Here is a 20,645-nt window from a genome sequence, read left to right on the forward strand (position 1 = left end):
GTTGTGTTGGGTACAATTGTAAAACGGAAATTAGTGTCACTTAAACTAATAAAAAATATATTTTAAAAACCTTATGGTGCATGAAAGGTGCAAGGTAAGACATGTGGACTTAGAAATAAATGAGAAGAAACATGCCTTACTCATTGTTATAATCTGTCGACACATATGTAGTTACAAATTATGAAATAGAAATGTTGATTAAGGCAACATTAAAATAACTAGTTGTGAATAATATTTCTTTATTAGACTTGATTTGGTTTTGATGATAACAAACTCACATCACAAAAGAAGAGAAACTATGGAGGCATAAGATGAAGATAAGAGGAAGATGAATACTTTTATATTATCTAGTGTGAATCATTGTAAGTGGTCTTTGTGTTTCATTTATTACTTTCAACGTCTATATAACTTTGAATGCTCAAAAATTCATTTGAACTTAATCACAATTCATTTGGTAAGTTAAATATAAGAGTTCGTATGAAGCAGCCTTTGAAAGATGTTGTAAAATTGACTTTTTGACATCATATAATCGATTACCAAGTGTTGATTTCAAATTTTTTGAACGTTGGAACATGGTAATTGATTACCACATGCTGAAAGTCAATTTTATGAAACAGTGTTATTTCAAACATGTTCATTTTGATTGTCGAGTCTCTTTTAATGGATGCCTTGCTTCATGCACGTTTTCTAAATCCTCTATAAATATGTTTCAGATCAATACAACATAAACCAACTTTCATATTCAAGAAATGTAAGATCAAATATCACTTTCGCACTTAAACTTTCAAACTTCAATTTTATGAAACCTTAATTATATTTTCATATCCAAAAAGTTTTTTGAGCATTAAGTTATATTCATTTGAAAATGATAAGTTATATGATAGAACCATACAATATTTTCTTCAACCATTTCTTGTAAGATTTTCCTCAGTGTTTGGTGAAAATTCTTGCTAAAGATAGTGTAGTGCTATCTTGTTTGATTGTGAGAATTTCATCATGGCTTTAGGACATACGTGTATCATAGAAAAGAGTATGGCTGAGAATATAGGTTACTTTCACCAAGTCGGGCCCGTTTGAATGTATAATGATAAGTTAGTTGTTGCTCTGCTATAAATGTGATGAATGATTCCTAAGCACAACTCCTTAGAAGGTATGTTTTTCATGGAAAAAAGTGCAAAGAATAAATTATGTTTTTCTTTCGTTACTTGAGAACAAGCAACAGTCTATGTTTGGGGTTGTGATGACAGATCATCTTACGTTATTCTTAGCATGTTTTTCAGTAATTTTTATTAGGCTTTAGCAGCAAAAAAAAAAGGAGTATTAGAAAACCTGACTATGATTTTGGGACTTTTGTAATGTTTTCTATATGGAAAACATAGGCAATCGTTCTAATAGTCCACCTTTTTGCTGCTAAATCCTACTGAAAATAACAGAAAAACATGTTAAGAATAACATAAGATGACCTGTCATCACAACCCCAAACTTAGACTGTTGCTTGTCTTGAAGTAACGAAAGAAAAACATAATTTATTCTTTGCATTTTTATCAGGAAAAACATACCTTTCCGGGAGTTGTGCTTAGGAATCATTCAACATACTTATAGCATAGCAGCAACTATATTACCACAGAACATTCAAGCGGGCCCGATTTAGTGAAAGTAACCTATATTGACAACCATACTCTTTTCTATGGTACACATATGTATCTCCTAAAGACAGTAGGGCTGGTCACAATATTTGCCTACTCCAGTCGTCACATGAATGTATCTTGCTACCAATTTGAAACAATTCTTAACAGATAGTCAAGTTAAAGTTATTAACACACTTGGAGGACTTTGAGGGTTATAACTTGGCTTAAGTTAAGGGTGGATTTATTTTGGGAAAACATGCTAATAAAAGAACTTGGAGTTAGTTCACTAACCTAGGGATTCCTACTAAACATTAATGTATTGTCATCCTTCCTTCCTTGATTCAAACAAGATGGGTAAAATAGTAGAACTTATTTGTCTTTCTTTTATTTTGACATAAATATACTTTTTTTTAAGAGACCATTTTTATGGCTCTTGATTTTTTTTTTTTGTGTAGATCCATGTTCATCTACATTTTTTCATTTTTTTCTGACAAAAGTGTTCTATTACCCCACCCCAAACTTAAAATGTTGCTAATTCCAAAGGTCAACCCCAAACTTAGTTTCAAAGCATGTGCAGTCATAATAATACCTATCTAACTGCAAGTGAAATCAAGCAGGGTGCATTTAAAGTGTAGGAATGTGACATGATTCGTCGCTAATAATGAAAAGAAATTTTCGTCTAGAGGCTCAAGTGGTTTCACAAAAGACAATAAGAATATAATAGGGTGGCTTGAAAGGCTCTAGGTACCAAAGAAAAATTGTCTCGTGTGTAATATAACCTAACTGATCGTTCGTAAAGAACGGCCGCAAATTCAAGCAAAAATAGCATTCATATGGAACACTCATAATATGTATTGGAATATTTAAATATCTAACAACCTAGAATGGATATGGAAATATTTGGCTCTGAATCTCACCGGTTATGATATTCGGAAAAGAGAAGGTTATCATATAAGTACCTTCACTAGCAAGCCCCATAAAGTATCGTGCTCTTGAATGTAAGGGTAAACTAGCATCAGTCTAAAATGCTTTAAATGAACACCTAAGACTAAAAAAAAATTAAGCATAAAAGGAAAGTTCGTATATGTAAATGCAAAAGAAATAAATTTTTATTAGATAATACTTGAAAGAAAAAGCAACAGAAAAAGAAAAGAAAATGATTAGTCAGATCATCTCAGCTTAGCCAACATAAAAATGCGGAAAATAAAAATAATGAGTTGCCTCCCATTCAGCGCTTGTTTAACGTCTGAGTCCCGACGGTCAATAGGTTGCCTCCTATTCGACGCTTCTTTTGAGTCATTAACTTGTCGAAATAGATTGCCTCCTACTCAGTGTGTGGTTAGCTTCCTGAGCCTGACATATATGTCTAAGTGTTAAACTCAGATCCTGGAGCAGACGGTTTTTCCCTCCAACTACTTAGACATGTAATATAGTCTCGCACGTGCATGACTTCCTCAATTGGGACCTTTGTCATCCACCTAGTGTGGTCTTTGATCTCAACACGATTGTTCTTGCATATGCGGTTTATTTCGAAAGGCACATACCAAGCCTTATGCATGAGAGTAGGTGGATAGAAAAGTTCATGGGATTTGATCATAACCCTGTCCCTTCTTCTGAAAGTGTTCTTGTCTTTGAATTTGACTGAAACTTCATCCATGAAGCTGACTTGTTGGATCTCTTCTGGTGAAACTTTCTTTGCTTCTTTAGCTTCTTTAACACTTTTTATTGTAACAATTGTGATTAATCTTCTGCTCTTGTTTATGACTAGATCATACTCGTTATCATACTCAATCTATGTAATTGAATCAAACAAACACAAAAATAAATATGAAATAAAAAAATAACATGATATCATGATCAAATTAAACTAATCGGTGCAAAGAAATTAGACGAAGAAAAATTCTTAGAATATAGCCTCTAAGATAATTAAGAAATTTTATATTGAATATTATAGAAAAATACAATGAAAGGGATAAAGAGATAACAAGTATATTGTATTTCTTCACAAGTGTGTCTTTATATTGTAATATAGATCCTGTTTATTGGACACAAATAGGTAAATGAATAATCACATTACAATCCACTAATTGATATATTCATAACAATTTATATATTAATCATGTTTGAATTTAGCGTTAAATATGTTTTTGGTCCTTATAACTATGTCAACTTTTCGTTTTAATCCCTTTAAAAAAAATTCTTCAACTTTTAGTCGCCCAAAAGTTTTCCATCTTCACTTTTGGTCCCTCCTTTAAAGTAAACTCATATGTAGAGTTTCTATTTTTGAATAAAATTTATAATATTATAAGAATCTCTCCAAAACAAATTAGAATTTTTTAACAAAACATGAATTAAATATGATTTTATATTTTTTACAGTTAAAAATTCAAAATTAATTTATGTTTTGTTAAATTTATTTTTTTACAGTGTGCAATATTCTACACATTTCTGCAAAATTTCATTAAAAAATAAAAAAATTGACTTCAAATAGGAACCAAAAAATAATGATTGAAAATTTTATAGGGACTAAAAACTAAAGGAAAATTTTAGAGGGACTAAAACGAAAAGTTGATATATTTATAGGAATCAAAAACATATTTAACCCTTAAATTTATTGACATTTTACTATTTAATTATTTTAATAGCAAAGTAAATGTAGGACAAAATAATTTGTTTGACTAAATCTTATTTAATAATAATAATAATAATAATAATAATAAGAAGAAGAAAACAATAAAAATTATTTATTGAAAAGTATAAAATATAATTGATTGAAGGCTTAAATATGTATTTGATCCTTGAAATTAGGGGTCGTTTAAAAATTGGTCCCTGTAATCGTTAATTCTGGCAATTTACCCTTGCATTGTTTAATCATTTAAAATTTTGTCCCTCTCCCCACTTAATCATTGCCACGCCACATGAAATTCCAATTTTATCCCTGGGTTTCCAATTCTTTCTTCAATATTTTGTCCTCTTCTTAAGGGCAAAATTGGAATTTCATGTGTGGCAGTGATTGCCACGTCATCAAATTAGTGACGTGGCAGTGATTAAATTGGTCAAATGATGAAATTTTAAATAATTAATGATTGCAAAGCTAGTTTGCAAGGATTAGCGATTACATGAACCAATTTTTAAACCACCCCTAATTGTAAGGATCAAATTCATATTTAAGGCCTTGATTGAATGTAAGGAAATTTTTCTTAAGGAATCAATTTATATTATTATGTTCATTGAATGTACCGAGAAACAAATAAATACTAGTCAATAGGGATTGGATGAAGAAAATGTTGGAGAATGGAATGTAATTATTATATTAAAAAAAAACATTTATGATTAGTTTCTTTAATAATTAAAAGTATAAGACTATTGAGTACTGTTTGAGGAGTTTGGAACGTTTTCTTATACAAATCAAAGAAGAGAGTGGAAGAAACAAGTGTTTGAGAATGAGCATAGTTGTTGAAGTTATGGTTGCTCTTGTAGCAGTTTTGGTGGCACTGATCCATTTTTTACATGTTTTAGTTTTGAGACTAAGATCATTAAGAGCAAAGCTTCATAGACAGGGTATTCATGGACCTTCTCCTGATTTTTACTTTGGTAATATTAAAGAGATGAAGACACTTTTACTCCAACAACAAACACAAGTCAAACAAATCAAACAAGAACATGAAGATGAAGATGTTTGTGCTTCTATATCTCATAGTTGGACTTCAACTGTTTTTCCTCATATTCACAAGTGGAGAAAACAATATGGTAAACTACTTTCTCCTTGATTATATTTTATTTTCTGAGAAAACAATCATTGATCACTATCTTTTTATGTTCCATGTTTGGTTTTGGTTTTTTTTTTTCCTTTTGGTGTTTGTTTGTTTGGTTTTGATTAAATTTTAAGAAACTAAAATTAAAATGGATGGTTTGTGAAAATTGAGAAGGCACTTTATGTTGTTAGTAGTGAAGTTGTAGAAATGTTATGTAGTAGACACTTTATCAGGTTCTGCCAAATTGTGAAATGGTTAGGTTACAGTTGTTCTGAAAGGTATTGTTTGCACAAGGTTTTGATTTTAAAGTTCTTGCATTGGTTCTAATACTGAATCAGTTTGTGATATGGAAAATCAAAGCAAGAACACAAAAGTCAAAAATATCATCAGGAAGGAATAGTCAATCCTTCAGAAATATGGAAGAGGGTTTGTACCATATAAAAGATATTTAGCTAAAAGACATGAAAATTCTTTAAATTGTTGCAATTGGATGACAGAATGAGGGTCAAAGTGCTTGTGTGTGTTTATAGTCTTCTATCTATTAAGCACGGATACCAGACACGACACGGACACCAACACGCCGACACCGCTAATAATTTGAGAAAATCACATAATTCATTATAATTATATGTGTCGGTGTCTTGTTGGTGTCAGAGATGACACATATCTGACACCGGAATACGGCTAATCTGAGAGTGTCCGTGTCAATGTTTTATAATTTTCACTTTGTTTGTCAAAAAAAAAAAAAAAAACACTTCCTGACATAGGTAGCTGTGATCTAATTGCCTAATTGTAAGTATATGATTGTCAATTCTTTTTGCAATCTTTCCTTATGATCCTTTGTAATATCTTCCACTTGATTTTAATTCTATTATTTTGAAGTTGAGAACTTTGATTTGATACATGTAGGTCCCACATTCTTGTACTCTACTGGGAGTATACAATGGTTATTGGTGACAGATGTGGAAATGGTGAAGGAAATCCTCTTAAACACCTCTTTCAATCTAGGGAAACCTTCTTATCTTTCCAGAGATATGGGTCCACTCCTTGGCCAAGGTATAGTATCATCAAGTGGTCTGATTTGGTCTCATCAGAGGAAGATAATCGCGCCTGAATTGTACCTAGACAAGGTGAAGGTAAGCGGCAATACACCACAATACTCTGCTCCGTAGAAATTATGTATTGCATAGAAGATAAAAGAATATATATGTTGGTAGATTTAGAAGGAGCTAATGATAGGCATGTATGCAGAGGTAATGGTATTCACTTAAGTATTGTCAAATAGCGGCTATGGCAGTAGTATTTCGGTATGGCATAGTGGAACTTGAACAATTTGTCGTTGTCCTGCAATACGCTATTTAGTACAAAGTTTTGTCAAATAGCGAGCACTAAAACATAGTGGAATTTGCACAAAACCCTTTTTTTTTTCACGATTTGCAATTGACAACACTAATGGTATTGCTGTCACATACAACTAAGTGCTTATAAATGTTGATTAAAATATCATTGTAATAATTTTCTGTTTATGTAAATCATGTTGAAGGCAATGGTTGATCGAGTAATTTACTCCACAAACATACTGATAAGATCTTGGGAGAGTAGAATAGAAAGAGATGGAGTAGTTTCAGAGATTAAAGTTGATGAAGATCTGCGAAGCTTGTCAGCTGACATAATTGCTAGAGTTAGTTTTGGGAGCAATTATGTCGAAGGAAAAGAAATATTCACAAAGCTTAGAGATCTTATAAAACTCCTCTCCAAGATATATGTTGGAATTCCGGGCTTTAGGTATGCATGATCATTGAAAGACTTTCGTACCGATAAATCGTGAGCAATATAGTGTACTGTTTTTCCATTTTAATATATTTCTTGTTCTTGTTAATGATGATACTAATGTGGAAAATGGTACCATGATATGTTTTAGATACTTACCAAACAAAAGCAATAGACAGATATGGAGATTAGAGAAAGAGATAAACTCAAATATATCCAAGCTCGTAAAACAACGCCAAGAGGAAGGTCATGAACAAGATCTCTTGCAAATGATACTTGAGGGTGCAAAAAATTGTGAGGGCAGTGATGGCTTCTTTTCAAATTCAATCTCACAAGACAGATTCATTATAGATAACTGCAAAACTATATTCTTTGCGGGACATGATACTACTGCAATTACATCATCTTGGTGCTTAATGTTGTTAGCTAAATACCAAGATTGGCAAGATCGTGCTCGTGCAGAGGTGCTTGAAGTATGCGGAAATGGTAATCCAGATGCAAGTATACTTAGAACCATGAAAACGGTATGTTTTACACCAAATTTCCATTAAATATATTAAAATCCATTGCCTTTCAGATTAATCATCTTGACCATAGACTTCTGATACTTGAATGACGTATATTGAATTTCGTCTGTCTTTGTGTAAGCTAAACAATATGCTTGTATTAGAAGAATTTCAAATACAACATTTTTGCATGTCAATTATCAATATTTTCAATATATGTTTGTCTCAATTATCAATTTTGTACTACATCTTTTTAAAGCTTCGATAACATTCTTATGCCTTAAGTAAACATCTTATATAAAAATGTTGCAATATTTGCAGTTAACCATGGTGATTCAAGAGACTTTGAGGCTTTATCCACCAGCAGTATTTATCACCAGAACATCATTCCAAGATATTAATTTAAAAGGTATCAAAGTTCCAAAAGGAATTAATATGCAGATTCCAATTGCGATATTGCAACAAGACATTGATATCTGGGGGCCCGATGCACACGAGTTCAATCCTGAAAGATTTGCAAATGGTGTGCTTGGAGCCTGCAAGATTCCACAAGCTTATATGCCATTTGGAATCGGTTCCCGTGTCTGTCCTGGACAGCATTTATCCATGATAGAATTGAAGGTGTTTTTGTCGCTCATCCTGTCAAAGTTTCGCGTCTCTCTTTCGTCAAGTTACTGTCATTCACCGGCCTTTCGTTTGCTGATAGAACCTGGTCATGGAGTTGTTCTCAATATGACAAGAATTTAGTTGAGCAACAATTTAACTAAAATGATTTTCCCCTTGTTCATTGGGGTTCCTTTTTCATTGTTCTTGCAAAGGTTGAGAAATCAGACCGTCGATTTTATTTCAAATGGATAATAAGAACATTATTTCTACCTATGACTTATGAACCATTTGCACTCTCTTTTGAATTCTCACTTTTAAGAGTTTTTTCATCATATTGATTATTTCCTAACTCTTACCAGCATATTATATTCCTTGTGGACTTAATATTAATGGCATAGCTGTGCATACAAAAAAATTAAAGGAAGTTATTATTAAACAAAGTGGTACTAATGGTCAGTTTACAATTGTCTCCGACGGGATTTGAATTTTGTCCCTCCAAGTTACAAGGTCAAACCCTTATCACTGAGTTGATACCTCGTATGCATTCTTTGTATGGCAATAATATATTCCTTCGACCCTATTAAATATTATCCATGTCTCATGTTCAGTTCATTCAATAGATTTATACCATTGTCCCTTATGCATATATATTTGAATAGTAGGCTAGTAACATTATAACGATACAAAGATGTCCAGTCGTAATCTTTTTCTTGATTATTTAATGGAAAAGGAATAGAGGACTGTATGTTGAGAGAATAAGATGGGTGAGGAAGGAATAAAGTGTGGTTACTGGAAAATTGGTAATTCAAGATAGTGCTGCTAATAGTAGCCAAAAGTCACTCATGAGTATGCTCATTTTTGCTGCATTAGTCTGAAAATGTCGATTTGGCATTTATGAAAATCGGGCAATATGATTGGTCATCACGTCATATTCTTTTCCATGAGGTTTATGATGTGGCTGTTGCGACTTGATGATGTAAGGAGATAAAAAGTGAGATGTGCAGAAGATCTGTAATCTATTCACTCCTGATAATCTATTACCACCTGATGTTAGTCACTCATTCTGTCTATTTCATTACTTTTGGAGGATCATGAAGATGTGTTGATTTGGAATGAGAAGAATGATATTTACATGGTTAGATCTGGTTATTGTTATGTGATGCGTATGTCGATGAAGGAAGAGAGGTGTCAGGCCCAGGGAGATTGGGATAGTGCGTGGAGTGCACAAGTTCCTCCAAAAGTGTGGAATCTAATTTGGAGGATTTGTAGAAGTTGTTTACCAACTCGAGATCGGCTAAATGCATGCCATGTTTTCTGCCCTTTACATTATGAGCTGTGTGAAAATTATGTTGAATCAGATTGGCATGTCTTTTTTGATTACCATACAAGTGCAGATTGTTGGACAGTAACAGGATTGGCTACAACTCTACAGTCTCAGTTGGCTCGCTTCGATTCGGTTGGAGCAGTTCTATTGGATGTTTGTGTGTGTGAGCCAGAGAGCACTGTTAGTCGAGTGTTGATGATTATATGGGGAATTTGGCAGAACCTGAATTATTTTATTTGGAATCAGAAGCAGTCAAGAGCAGGACAGATTGTTAACGCTGTGCAAATGATGCATGCTGAATGGCGGATGGTGCAGAACGCGACTCAGAATGTTGTAGCAGCAGACAGCCGCGACTGGAACAGACAAGTACTAGCGCAGCGTGACTTCCGGTGTAGCATGGATGATAGTTTCTTTCGAAATTGTGACAGAACAGGTTATGGAGGCTGCATTCGTGGTAGGGAAGGTGACTTTGTGAAGGCTTGGACAGGTTGGATGCAGCCTGAGATGCAAGTGTATGAGGGAGAGGCCGTTGCATTTCAGACTGTCATGAGGTTGGTACAGACAATGGGAGTATCAAGTGTGACGTTTCTATGTGATTCACAAGTGGATGCAATTCCTGCGAGCACTGAAGGCTTATCTGAGTTTAATGTTCATGTCAATAGTACTCGGAGTATTTTAGCTTTGAATTGTACCTTTGAGGTTAACTTTATCGGAAGGCAAGCGAATATGATAGCTCACTCCTTAGCTAGAGCCGCTATTTCTTATGCTAAAATACTTAACTCTATTGAAAGCCCCATACATGATTGTTTATTCCTTAATAGGGTACTTAAATTGGTAATTAATATATCCATAAATAAGCTTAGAGGCTTAACAATGTATATAGACTAACATACATGGTTGTCACACTGGTGAGTCAACTTGTACACTCGTACGAATTTGCAAGGCTAGGTGGTCAACAGGAGTTGACTCGCACTCAGACTTGTTAATGGCAGACTTGATCAGACTCAAATAGATCTGTGAGTTTGAGGCAAGTTTACGAGTTCCGTTTAGTTTATAAAAAAAAAAATACAAAACACAAGCACCTTTGGAATTACACAATTTCACTAAAAATGAACTTAAAAGGAGTTTAAAAGACCTACCTTGTCTCTTCCTTTTCTTTTAGAAGTTAGAAAACTCGATAGAACAACATACCTTTTCTCACTATCTCGCGTTCACACCACACGTTTATTGTCGTCTCTTTCCTTTGATGATTTTTTGTGTTGTTCTTTCATACGTGCTCTATTTCGTTTCATCTTGTTGATTTTGTTCATTTGCTATTTTCATGTGTTGTTTTTTTATGTGTGCTTTGCTTTTGTTTTTTAAAGTAGCAGGAATGAACTATGAACCTATCTACATTTGTTACCTTGCTTACTATATTATTGAATTTTTATTTTTTTACTTTATCATGGAGTTTGAAATTGATTTTTCTTTTGTTATGGTAACTAGTGGTTTGTTATTTATATGTGACATTTTACATGTTTTTTCAAAGACATTTATTTTTCCATAAACTCTTACAAGTGTACAACGGACCCTCCACGAGTCTATGTAGACTCGCGAGCTTGACAACCTCGCTAACATGGTTAAATTATTGACAGTGCAAGTAAGTATATATCAATCATATTCTATAAACTCGTCAATGCAATTTCCCAAACTTCTTCCTATTGTTTCTGTTGAAAGATGCAAGCTGTTAACCTTGGCACAACCTCGCAGTCTTTTCAGCCTTCTTTGGAACCTATGGAAGATGTTGACTATGTTGTGTTTTCTTACAAGCATTTGCGTCTTGTACCTTAAATGTAACTGAGTCTTTTTGTAGTTACTCACTCCTTTGCTTCTCTACAAAAATAGGTGTCAAAATAAGGGGGGTTTCATCCTCTACATCCACTCCACAATTTTATTTTATTTTTTTGAAAGGACAAAACTCAGCTAATATCATTTATAACGTTGGTACAAGGAGAAACATAATCATAAACATAACGACTAGCATGGGCAATGACCATCTTAACAAGAGTATGGGCAACCATATTCGCTTGTCGCCGAATAAACTTAACTTCAAAGTTGTTATGAGATAATAACATTAATCTCAGATATGCCTACATACTTAGACTGGATAGCATCGACCAGGAAGGCTTAATTAATGTTACATCTCTTGAAAACCTGAGTTATGAACCCAATTCAAAGCCTCCCATAAACCCAAAGTGTCACCTTCAGGTACAGCGATCACAGTTTGCAACCAACCTGTGCAAGCAGAAACAAACTAGCCCCTACCCATATCATCACGCAGGCAGCTAGTAGTACTCGTAGCCCGATTAAAACTTGCATCAACATTACAGCAGATTCACTATCATGTGTAACTCTGATACACCAAACCTGTGCCGAATTCCAAACCCATGATGTTTTTTCCATCTCAATTAGTAAATTTGGAGATGTAATTTGTAAGAAATCAGTGGAAGTGAAAGTAGCTCAATAGACCAGGTTTCATAGACGAGATATAAAGTGTAATTGCTAATAAAATCGGAGCGAATATTATTTTGGCCAGGAAGGCCTAATTAATGTTACATCTCTTCTTTTTAATCACCAACAAGCACCACCACATTCCTCTACTTAAAATCGAATTTACTTAGCAAGCATGTTTTAATTTATATTTTCGTACCACCACTGAAACTGTTAACGGGTTAATGTAACCAAATAAGCACATACAAACGAAAACGAATCCTCACTTGTTATGTAACAAATAACTTCTTCCTGGTAATGAAAATATTTCAAGCAAAACTTCTAATCGGGTACTTTCATTGCATAAAGTCAATATATGTTCAACACAGGTTTATGCAACCATAATCAAAATCAAACCATTACAATAACAAGCTCTAAAGTCACCACAACATATATATTAGAAAACAATCAAAAATATCTTCCATTTCATAGCACCCGTAAAATAACAAACTAACATGCTATTCATTCTAATGGAGCATTGCTGTTTATCACTCTGTCATAACTGGCTTGTTCTCGTTGGCTTTGAATCTCTGTTCTTTTGGCTTCTGCTCCTCGTTTTTCCTGACATACAAAACAATATTTTGATTAAAACCCAACAACATAATCTCAAAAATCAACATCAACATGAACATATATTGATCAAATGATCTACCATGTGAAGGGGAACCAACCAGGAAAATAACAGAAAAACAATGCAGCAGAAGTTGAAGCAATATAGAAAATCTCACTCAACAAGAGCAAAACAATTCAGCAAAAGTTGAAGCAGTCTATGTTAAAGTTCAACAAGAACTTACTTCATAATGTCATTATACATACAAAAAAACCCAATTATTCTGGTAATATCAAAATGATATGCAAATTGCAAACATGCAATTTTGGTACCAATAACCACTAACAACCATAACAGATACAAAAGCTTTGTAGAACATTTTGAAATAAGAAAAACTAATCATCCTCTCGAGACTAAACCTTAGACTAAACCTTCACTCCTCTATGAGGGGCTAAGGATTTCTTTTAATAATTCGATGATATGCAAATGACCCACATTACCAACATAGATAATATTCATTTTATGCAAGCAATGCCAATACCATGACCCATACAGACACATACACAAACACGAAATATACACAACTATATATGCGTCTTAACACGGCAAAAAAATACGCAGCACATTTCAAATAATATCTGTGATAAAAAGTTTACAACTCCTTTTTGACAATGGAATGAATTCCATAACTTCAATACACTAAAGCCAACACCATATTTTCAAAACAACAATGGAAATGAATTCCATAACTTCAAGAAAAATATCAAACCATTCCATAATTTCATATGGTTAATCGCGTAAAATTATAAACAGTTATATTCAAAATCTGTCTTAACTAACTAAACTTGTTATATGCACACAAAAACTTACAAAAAGAAATTGTGCTCAATGATTCAAAAGTCTAGTAATTCAATCAAAAACTCGAAACTACCGTTCTCAAATGATTGTGCACAAATATCAAACCACACCATAGTTTCCAATCAATAATCATGTCTAATTACAAACCATTATATTCAAAATCTATGAAGCACGGATGCGGACACGGACACTGACACTGCTAATAATTTTAAAAAATCACATAATGCAGTGTAAATACAAGTGTCGGTGTCGGACACGACCGGGACACGCCGCCTAATCCGAGGAGTGTCCGTGCTTCATAGTTCAAAATCCTTCGTAACTAACTAACAGAAATTGTGCACAATGATTCAAAAGTCTATTTATTCGATCAAAAAACTCGAAACCACCTCAAAATCCTGTTCTCAATGTCGGACGGCTTAAAGAGGAAAATGAAAAAGAAAGAAAAAAATAAACTTCAGTTCAAGTCAATTTGAACATTAAAACTATGCAGCACCAACACATTAGAATAAAGACGTGTCTGAGTTTCCGACCCTGAATAAGACCCAACATGAGCGGTTACCTTCAATCACATCCATATTGTCCAACTTATTATCAATGCCTACATATCAGTGTTAGCATCGTCCTATGTACATTTATGAGCTTAATAAATTTAAACTGGTTATAAAACATAAGTTCAAACCTAGTTAGATAAAGCCTGGCCACCATATGTTGCAAAACACCTATTGGCCTTCCACCACTTATCTACATGCATAAGTTTTGTGAGATTGTTTGGGAGAACTTATGAAAACAGCAAATGACAATTTTCATAAACTTGTTTCAACTTATTTTCATAAGTTCTACAATATAGCTTATACAAACAACTTATACAAAAATAATTTAACATCTTTTGCTATAAAAATAGCTTATACATAAGTTCTTATCATAATAAGCACTTTTCTATAAGTTGTTTATCAAAACAGGCCCTAAGTAACAATAACACACAAATTTCCCTCTTTTTTTTTTTGAGGGAAAAATTTCCCTCATTTTATCATTTCCAACATAAAAAAAAAAAATCATAAAAACAGCACAAATAAGTAAATGGGTATTCATTAAAATCATAGAAAGATGCTAAAAATGAAAACTTGAAAATAATGGAATTGAACAAAATGAAGAAAAAAGAGAGAAGAAAAAACCTCTTATCGGAGGAGCCACCCTTCTGGCTGAGGAAGGATCGGAAAAGAGGAGAGTTCACGTCGTAAATCATCGTCTCTTTGTTTTTCTGATGGAGAAAGAAAGATTACACTGCAATTCTGCAAATACGAAACCCTAGTTTTTGTGTTTCACAGATTCTGAAAGCTTCGAGAATTTATGATATGCGAAATTAACGGGTCGGGTCTGAGTTGATTCAGCTTGCTTGTAAAGCCCATATTGCTTCTGTGTTTGGGGGCCATCCCCAATGACTAAAGAAAAAGACTGTTACTTTTCCCATCCTACAGCCTTCTCACGCGCCCTGTGATTTTGACCAAAATACCCTTTATCTGGATAATACAATCCGGACAGAATTCGGATCCTATAATCCGAAACGATCATCAAATCACCCTGATTCATCTGGCCTGTGATACTTGGAAAACATAATTCGGATACAATGTACACGTTCTATAATAGAAATTTCGCACACCCTGCATTTAAATTGAGCAGGAAAAATAGTTGTTTTTTTTCCGGAAAGCGAAATCCGGACAGCTAGGTTATATATAGTTCTCCAGAACCTAACTGAAGCAGACCACCTTTATCACAAACACTCCCTACACCTCCAAAAACACCATTTAGGGCGAAAACATGGTTTGGAGCAGCAATCTGGCCATCAAGGGGGGTTAACATCATCATTTTCGACTGAATGCAAAGGTAATGTGTATATAAACCTTCCCCCATTAGTTTTTTAGGCAATTTTCTTTTGATCACGTCATATGATCTGTATTGTACCTTTCAGGACTATGCAATCCGGACTGGATTCATGCGTTCCGGAGTTCGAAATCTGAACTGCATCAGTACAGAAACTGTGTCATTTTCTGACTATGCCTGCACTGTTTTCAGATGTGGTTGTTCCGGTTGATGCCCCAAATGTTGATCCACCTGAGACTGAACCTCTTAATGCATTGCCGCTTCTTTTACTTGAAGATGCGCATGATTCCGGTAATGCCAAATCCGAGAATCCCCCACCACCACCACCAAAACATGAAATTTCTCTAGGTGGTTCGAAAGCAGAGGATGCTCCTCCTCATATTCCTCCTGTTGTACCACCTCAAGTTGTTGTTGTTTGTATCAACCAACGAAAATATTTTACCATTAAACACAAGTTTGCAACACATAATGATTTGTTGGAGTGGGATAGAGAGAAAGCTAGGAAGCTTGATTTTTCCACTGTTATTGGTAAATCCGATAACGGTGGCAATTGAAGAAACGCATTTGTTACTTTGGTATGTGAAAGGGGAGGTTCATACACCGAGTACAAGAGAAAGAGTCGGCGCGAGATAGCTGGTTCGGTTAATTGCGAGTGTCCGTTTCGGCTGAGAGGTTACTTGTTGACTGGTGGTGAATGGAGCCTCAAAGTTGGTGATGGTAAACACAACCATGACAGGACAGATGTGTTGAAAGGTCATAAAATCGTCGGTCGTCTAAACCCAAATGAACGTGTTCACCTTGAAGAGATGGTGGATTCAAACGTTTCTCTGAGGAAAATGCTTACCAACTTAAAGAAGAGGAACCGTACCACTTCAACTACTATCAAACACGTTTATAATGCTTCTTATAGGTATAGGCGGTCCATTAGGGGTACGAGGAATGACATGCAACATCTCTTGAAGTCTTTGGTTGATAATGGTTATGTTTATCATTGTAGTAAGTATCCTGATTCTGAGGTTGTCAATGATGTTTTTTGGGCACATCCAGATTCTATCAAGTTGTTTAACACGTTTTCCACGGTGCTTGTCTTGGATTCAACATACAAGACAAACAAGTATTGTCTTCCATTGCATGAGTTTGTCGGTAACACCTCTACCATGAAAACATTCTCTATGCTTTTGCCTATATGATGTATGAGAGGCAAGACCATGTTTATTGGGCTCTTGAGAGGTGTCGTGAGATGTTGCACTCCAAAGATCTCTATCCCAAAGTAGTTTTCACCGATCGGGACAATGCTTTGATTAGTGTTGTGGAAAAGGTTTTCCCTAAAGCTACTACTTTGTTGTGCTCATATCACATTGGACAAAATGTGAGAGCAAAGTGTAAATTGGATTGCAAAGTGAAGGAACTCAAAGGCAAGAATGGGAAAGCGATTAAGCCTGGTTCGGTGGTGAAGACTGTGATGGCTGCATGGATGGATATTGTGGACTCCGAAACGGAGGAAGCATACATTGATAATTGGACCCGATTCAAAGTTCTATGCGCAAAATTTCCCAAGTTTTTGGAATATGTTGAAAAGACAATTTTGGATCCGTTTAAGGAGAATTTTGTGAGGTTTTGGGTTGACAAACACCTTCATATGGGGAATACTACAACAAACAGAGTTGAATCTGCACACGTTCGGTTGAAAAAGTATTTGAGTAGTAGTATGGGTGATTTGAGTACAAACTGGCAATCCGTTCATAACATGCTAGAGTTGCAACATACCGCAATAAATGCTTCATTTCATACGAGCATAATAATGCTTGAACATAGGTTCAAAGGAAAGATGTTGTGGTCTAATTTGATCCGGAACATTTCAAAGGAAGCATTACATCATCTCGTAGTGGAGTACAATAAAGCACTTGAAATTGGTACGGATAAATCAAAATGTGGTTGTTTGAGTTTGATCACTTACGGATTACCGTGTGCTTGTATGATTGGTTTGAAGATCAAGAACGGAACCACCCTCTGTTTGGAAGAAATTCACACCCATTGGAAGAGGTTGAGGTTCGAGTACGAGGTTGACCCGAAGCTGCCAAAAAAAGAAGACATCTCTCTATTGCCATAATGGGATATTCTTCAAGTGATATTTTTTAGGCTTAATTGATCTGCCGGTCCCTTAACTTATTTCTTTTATTCAATTTGGTCCCATAAGTCTTAACTTTCTCAAACACGTCCCTTAACTTATTTCTTTTATTCAATTTGGTCCAATTTTGATAATTTTAATCCCCTAAAAAAAGAGACCGTTGGATTACGGAGGTCTATCGGATTTTATAGTGTATCACCAACACCTAATTTATTTACTTTCTTCTTCTTCCATCATCTTCATTTATCCTTCAAAAAAATCCATTTTTTTATCACAAAAATTCATCATTTCAACTTCAACAAAAACACATAATCAAATAAACCCTTAAATCTAGAATTAACATCACTATACTAACTAGAATGAACATCCTGAATTTTCAATTATATCTTCCAAATGAACAGATTTCTTCAAATATCAAGAATCATTCATTCATTTTCTACAGCAACCAACAGATTTCTTTGGAATAAACAAGTTTTGAATATTAGGCATAGGTCAACAACACTACCATTAGCAATGGTAACATCAAGAATCTTTTTCATTTATTCATCGTTCCTCACATCCAATTGAATATGCCATGGCACAATTCGTGTCTTCTCCCTTGCAGAATTTCCAGTCTATTCTAAAACCATAATCAATCCAAATCGTATTAAATTCAAGATGATTGTTCTTAATTAATAAAAAATTATGAATAAAAATTAAAATTGGAAAAAACCTAATTGTGTTATGAAACGTTAGATCTGGTGATATGTACGTGAAATTGAAGATGGAGGAGGGGGTGAAGGGAAATTATTTGGGCGGTGAGATATTCAGTATGAATCAACAGAGAATTGAAGATAGGCCTTGCTTCTTCTTGAGGTTGCCTTCATGGCAGCACCAGAACTTAGGGTTTTGTCTCTACCAACCATTAATGATGAAATTGAAAACGAAAACAGAGATTTGAAGAACAGTGAAGTTTTTGAATCGGTGAGGATGAGAGAAGAATGAACGATTATTCGGAAGAGTAAAGGTGAAAAAATGGGTGTTAGTTTTGAATTGAGTTTGTGGATGAAGATGAAATCTGATTTATGGTTAAAGGTGATGAATTTGATAAATGGATGTTAGTTTTGATTATGAGTTGATAGTGGTGATCTTAATTCTAGATTTAAGGGTTTATTTGATCATGTGTTTTTGTTGAAGTTGAAATGATGAATTTTTGAAATTAAAAAAAAAAAAAAGAAGTTTTTTTGATGAAGATGATGAATGTTGTATGAAGATGAAGATGAAGATGAAGAAGAATAAAATAAATTAGGTGTTGGTGATACACTGTTAAATCTCATGGACCTCTTTTATCCAACGGTCTCCTTTTTCAGAGGATTAAAATTGACGAAATAGGACTAAATGGACCACGGAAACATATATAAAGGACCAACTTGAACATTTTAAGAGTTATAGGACCAATTTGAAGAAAAGAATTAAGTTCAGGGACCGGGTGTTCAATTAAGCCTATTTTTTTAAAAAAAACTATGTTACTTTAGGTTCTGCCTAGGATTTCTGTTTTAATTTCATGTACTAGTGCAATCCGGATTTTATAATCCGGACAATGTTAATGCGTTCCGGATTATAAAATCTGAAATGTAGCATTTACGCCCCATGCAAGCGCATTTAAGGCTCATGCAAAAGGTGTATCAGGAAGTTCCGGATTTAATATTCCGAATTAGATAAGTGAGTTCCGGATTTTAAAATTCAAAATGTATCAGTGCACAGACCAGAATGACAGTTTTCTTACAATATTGCAGGCTCGGTTCAAGGACGCCGATTACAACATGAAGTTGCATTTGAAGGAACAATTCCGGCAATTTGTTTTACCAGAGACCACCTCTATGCGTCCACCGCCAAATAAGGTCACCACCAAAGGAGCTCCTAAGAAAGATAAGCAAAGCATTCGATCGACAAGGAGGTCCCTTTCGCTATGGAAGATTGTTGACTCCCAAGAGCAAGAGACACAAGGTTCACAAACAAGATCAACAGGGACGAGTAGGAAGAGTGCACGGAAAAGCAACATGTCACCTACTTCTCCTAAGCCAACTCCAAAAAACCCGAACAAGCCAACACCGTTTAAAGTCAACATACCACACAAAGACCAAAGTTCAATTTGGATGCATAAATTTATTGAAAAGGTTATAGATGTACTCGGTGATGGCCATTGTGGGTTCCGAGCAGTTGCAGACCTACGTAACTTGACTGTTGATGATCACACATTAGTCTGGTACAACCTTTACAAAGAGCTTATCGGTGTAGAAAATGCCTGCTCTCGGACGATGATTAATAATGATAGGCGGTATAAAGAGGTCTTAGACGCTCTATCCTACGCCGGTATTGGGAATGCACCACGGGATAAATGGATGACCATGCCGGATATGGGTTTCCGCATCACACAAAAATTCAACCAACCGATTGTTGTGTTGTCCACTGGGTTAGGGCCATCGTCAACCTATTTCCCTCTATGTGGTCCACCGCCGCCACCAAGTATCTCTCCATTGCTATGTCTGGCATATGTGAATGACAACCATTTTATGGCATTGGATTTGGATTTGAAGGATGGTTGTCTAATTCCTCCCACTTGCAATCTATGCAGACGACACCATCGAGAGGATGCAGACAGCTGGCCTGATAGATATGCTAGTCGGATGGTAGATTATAATGAGCTAAGTCGGGCGGCGGGTCAAGCGGTGGTAAAAGATGATGAAGAATTGTACATTATTGAAAATCTTGATCCCGATGAGAGGGTTGGTCATGTTGGTCCTGGTCCTGGTGTGAAGGCTGAAAATGATGATAGCTCCATTGATCTTTCGGCGCCATAGATTAGATATATATCATTGGTTTAGTTGAAATGTATATCATTAGGTGAAATGTGTAATGATATAAATTCAACTTTTTTTTGGTATAATGATATATATATAATCATTTTTTAATATAATATTTAAGTTAATTGCCTTTTATACATACATATATAATGATTTATTGAAAAACAATGATAAAACCCACAATGACATGCAAATCTGTTTCAGTTCTGTGTACTGGTTGATTTCGGAATATACAATCCGGACACGTTCAGATTACATAATCCAGAATGC

The 20,645-nt window shown here is 34.7% G+C and overlaps 3 protein-coding genes across 4 annotated transcripts; 2 read left to right on the top strand and 1 right to left on the bottom strand.

The window, feature by feature from the left end:
* The first annotated feature begins 169 nt into the window (after window positions 1-169).
* LOC25498214 (cytochrome P450 714C2) lies at window positions 170-8,570 on the top strand. Of its 2 annotated transcripts, XM_024769359.2 has the most exons (6): window positions 170-362; window positions 5,148-5,378; window positions 6,293-6,519; window positions 6,927-7,168; window positions 7,305-7,677; window positions 7,981-8,570. In XM_024769359.2, exons 1-6 carry the CDS (start codon window positions 329-331, stop codon window positions 8,404-8,406), a joined length of 1,533 nt encoding a protein of 510 aa, XP_024625127.1. In that variant the 5' UTR covers window positions 170-328; the 3' UTR covers window positions 8,407-8,570. The 2 variants fall into 2 exon arrangements, with proteins under 2 accessions (XP_024625127.1, XP_013448551.1); XM_013593097.3 differs by lacking the exon at window positions 170-362 and having other exon boundaries at window positions 4,942-5,378.
* An 827-nt stretch (window positions 8,571-9,397) lies between these two features.
* Window positions 9,398-11,419, top strand: LOC112416628 (uncharacterized). Its single transcript, XM_024770893.1, has 2 exons — window positions 9,398-10,423; window positions 11,306-11,419. Exons 1-2 carry the CDS (start codon window positions 9,398-9,400, stop codon window positions 11,417-11,419), a joined length of 1,140 nt encoding a protein of 379 aa, XP_024626661.1.
* A 966-nt stretch (window positions 11,420-12,385) lies between these two features.
* Window positions 12,386-14,893, bottom strand: LOC25498216 (wound-induced basic protein). Its single transcript, XM_024769621.2, has 2 exons — window positions 14,699-14,893; window positions 12,386-12,679 (listed from the first exon to the last, which is right to left on the bottom strand). Exons 1-2 carry the CDS (start codon window positions 14,767-14,769, stop codon window positions 12,607-12,609), a joined length of 144 nt encoding a protein of 47 aa, XP_024625389.1. The 5' UTR covers window positions 14,770-14,893; the 3' UTR covers window positions 12,386-12,606.
* Between the last annotated feature and the right edge of the window lie 5,752 nt (window positions 14,894-20,645).

The sequence above is a fragment of the Medicago truncatula genome, chromosome 7 (assembly GCF_003473485.1).
Source record: "Medicago truncatula cultivar Jemalong A17 chromosome 7, MtrunA17r5.0-ANR, whole genome shotgun sequence".
Lineage (NCBI taxonomy): Eukaryota > Viridiplantae > Streptophyta > Magnoliopsida > Fabales > Fabaceae > Medicago > Medicago truncatula.

What these genes read in the sequence shown, in the direction of transcription:
- LOC25498214 (XM_013593097.3), top strand. Translation starts at nt 5,072, where the DNA reads ATGAGCATAGTTGTTGAAGTTATGGTTGCTCTTGTAGCAGTTTTGGTG. An exon ending in GTTGGAATTCCGGGCTTTAG is followed by an intron (nt 7,169 to 7,304) that starts GTATGCATGATC and finishes GATATGTTTTAG; the next exon opens with ATACTTACCAAACAAAAGCA. An exon ending in TACTTAGAACCATGAAAACG is followed by an intron (nt 7,678 to 7,980) that starts GTATGTTTTACA and finishes CAATATTTGCAG; the next exon opens with TTAACCATGGTGATTCAAGA.
- LOC112416628 (XM_024770893.1), top strand. Translation starts at nt 9,398, where the DNA reads ATGGTTAGATCTGGTTATTGTTATGTGATGCGTATGTCGATGAAGGAA. An exon ending in TTAATAGGGTACTTAAATTG is followed by an intron (nt 10,424 to 11,305) that starts GTAATTAATATA and finishes TTCTGTTGAAAG; the next exon opens with ATGCAAGCTGTTAACCTTGG.
- LOC25498216 (XM_024769621.2), bottom strand. Translation starts at nt 14,769, where the DNA reads ATGATTTACGACGTGAACTCTCCTCTTTTCCGATCCTTCCTCAGCCAG. An exon ending in GGTGGCTCCTCCGATAAGAG is followed by an intron (nt 12,680 to 14,698) that starts GTTTTTTCTTCT and finishes TTTGTATGTCAG; the next exon opens with GAAAAACGAGGAGCAGAAGC.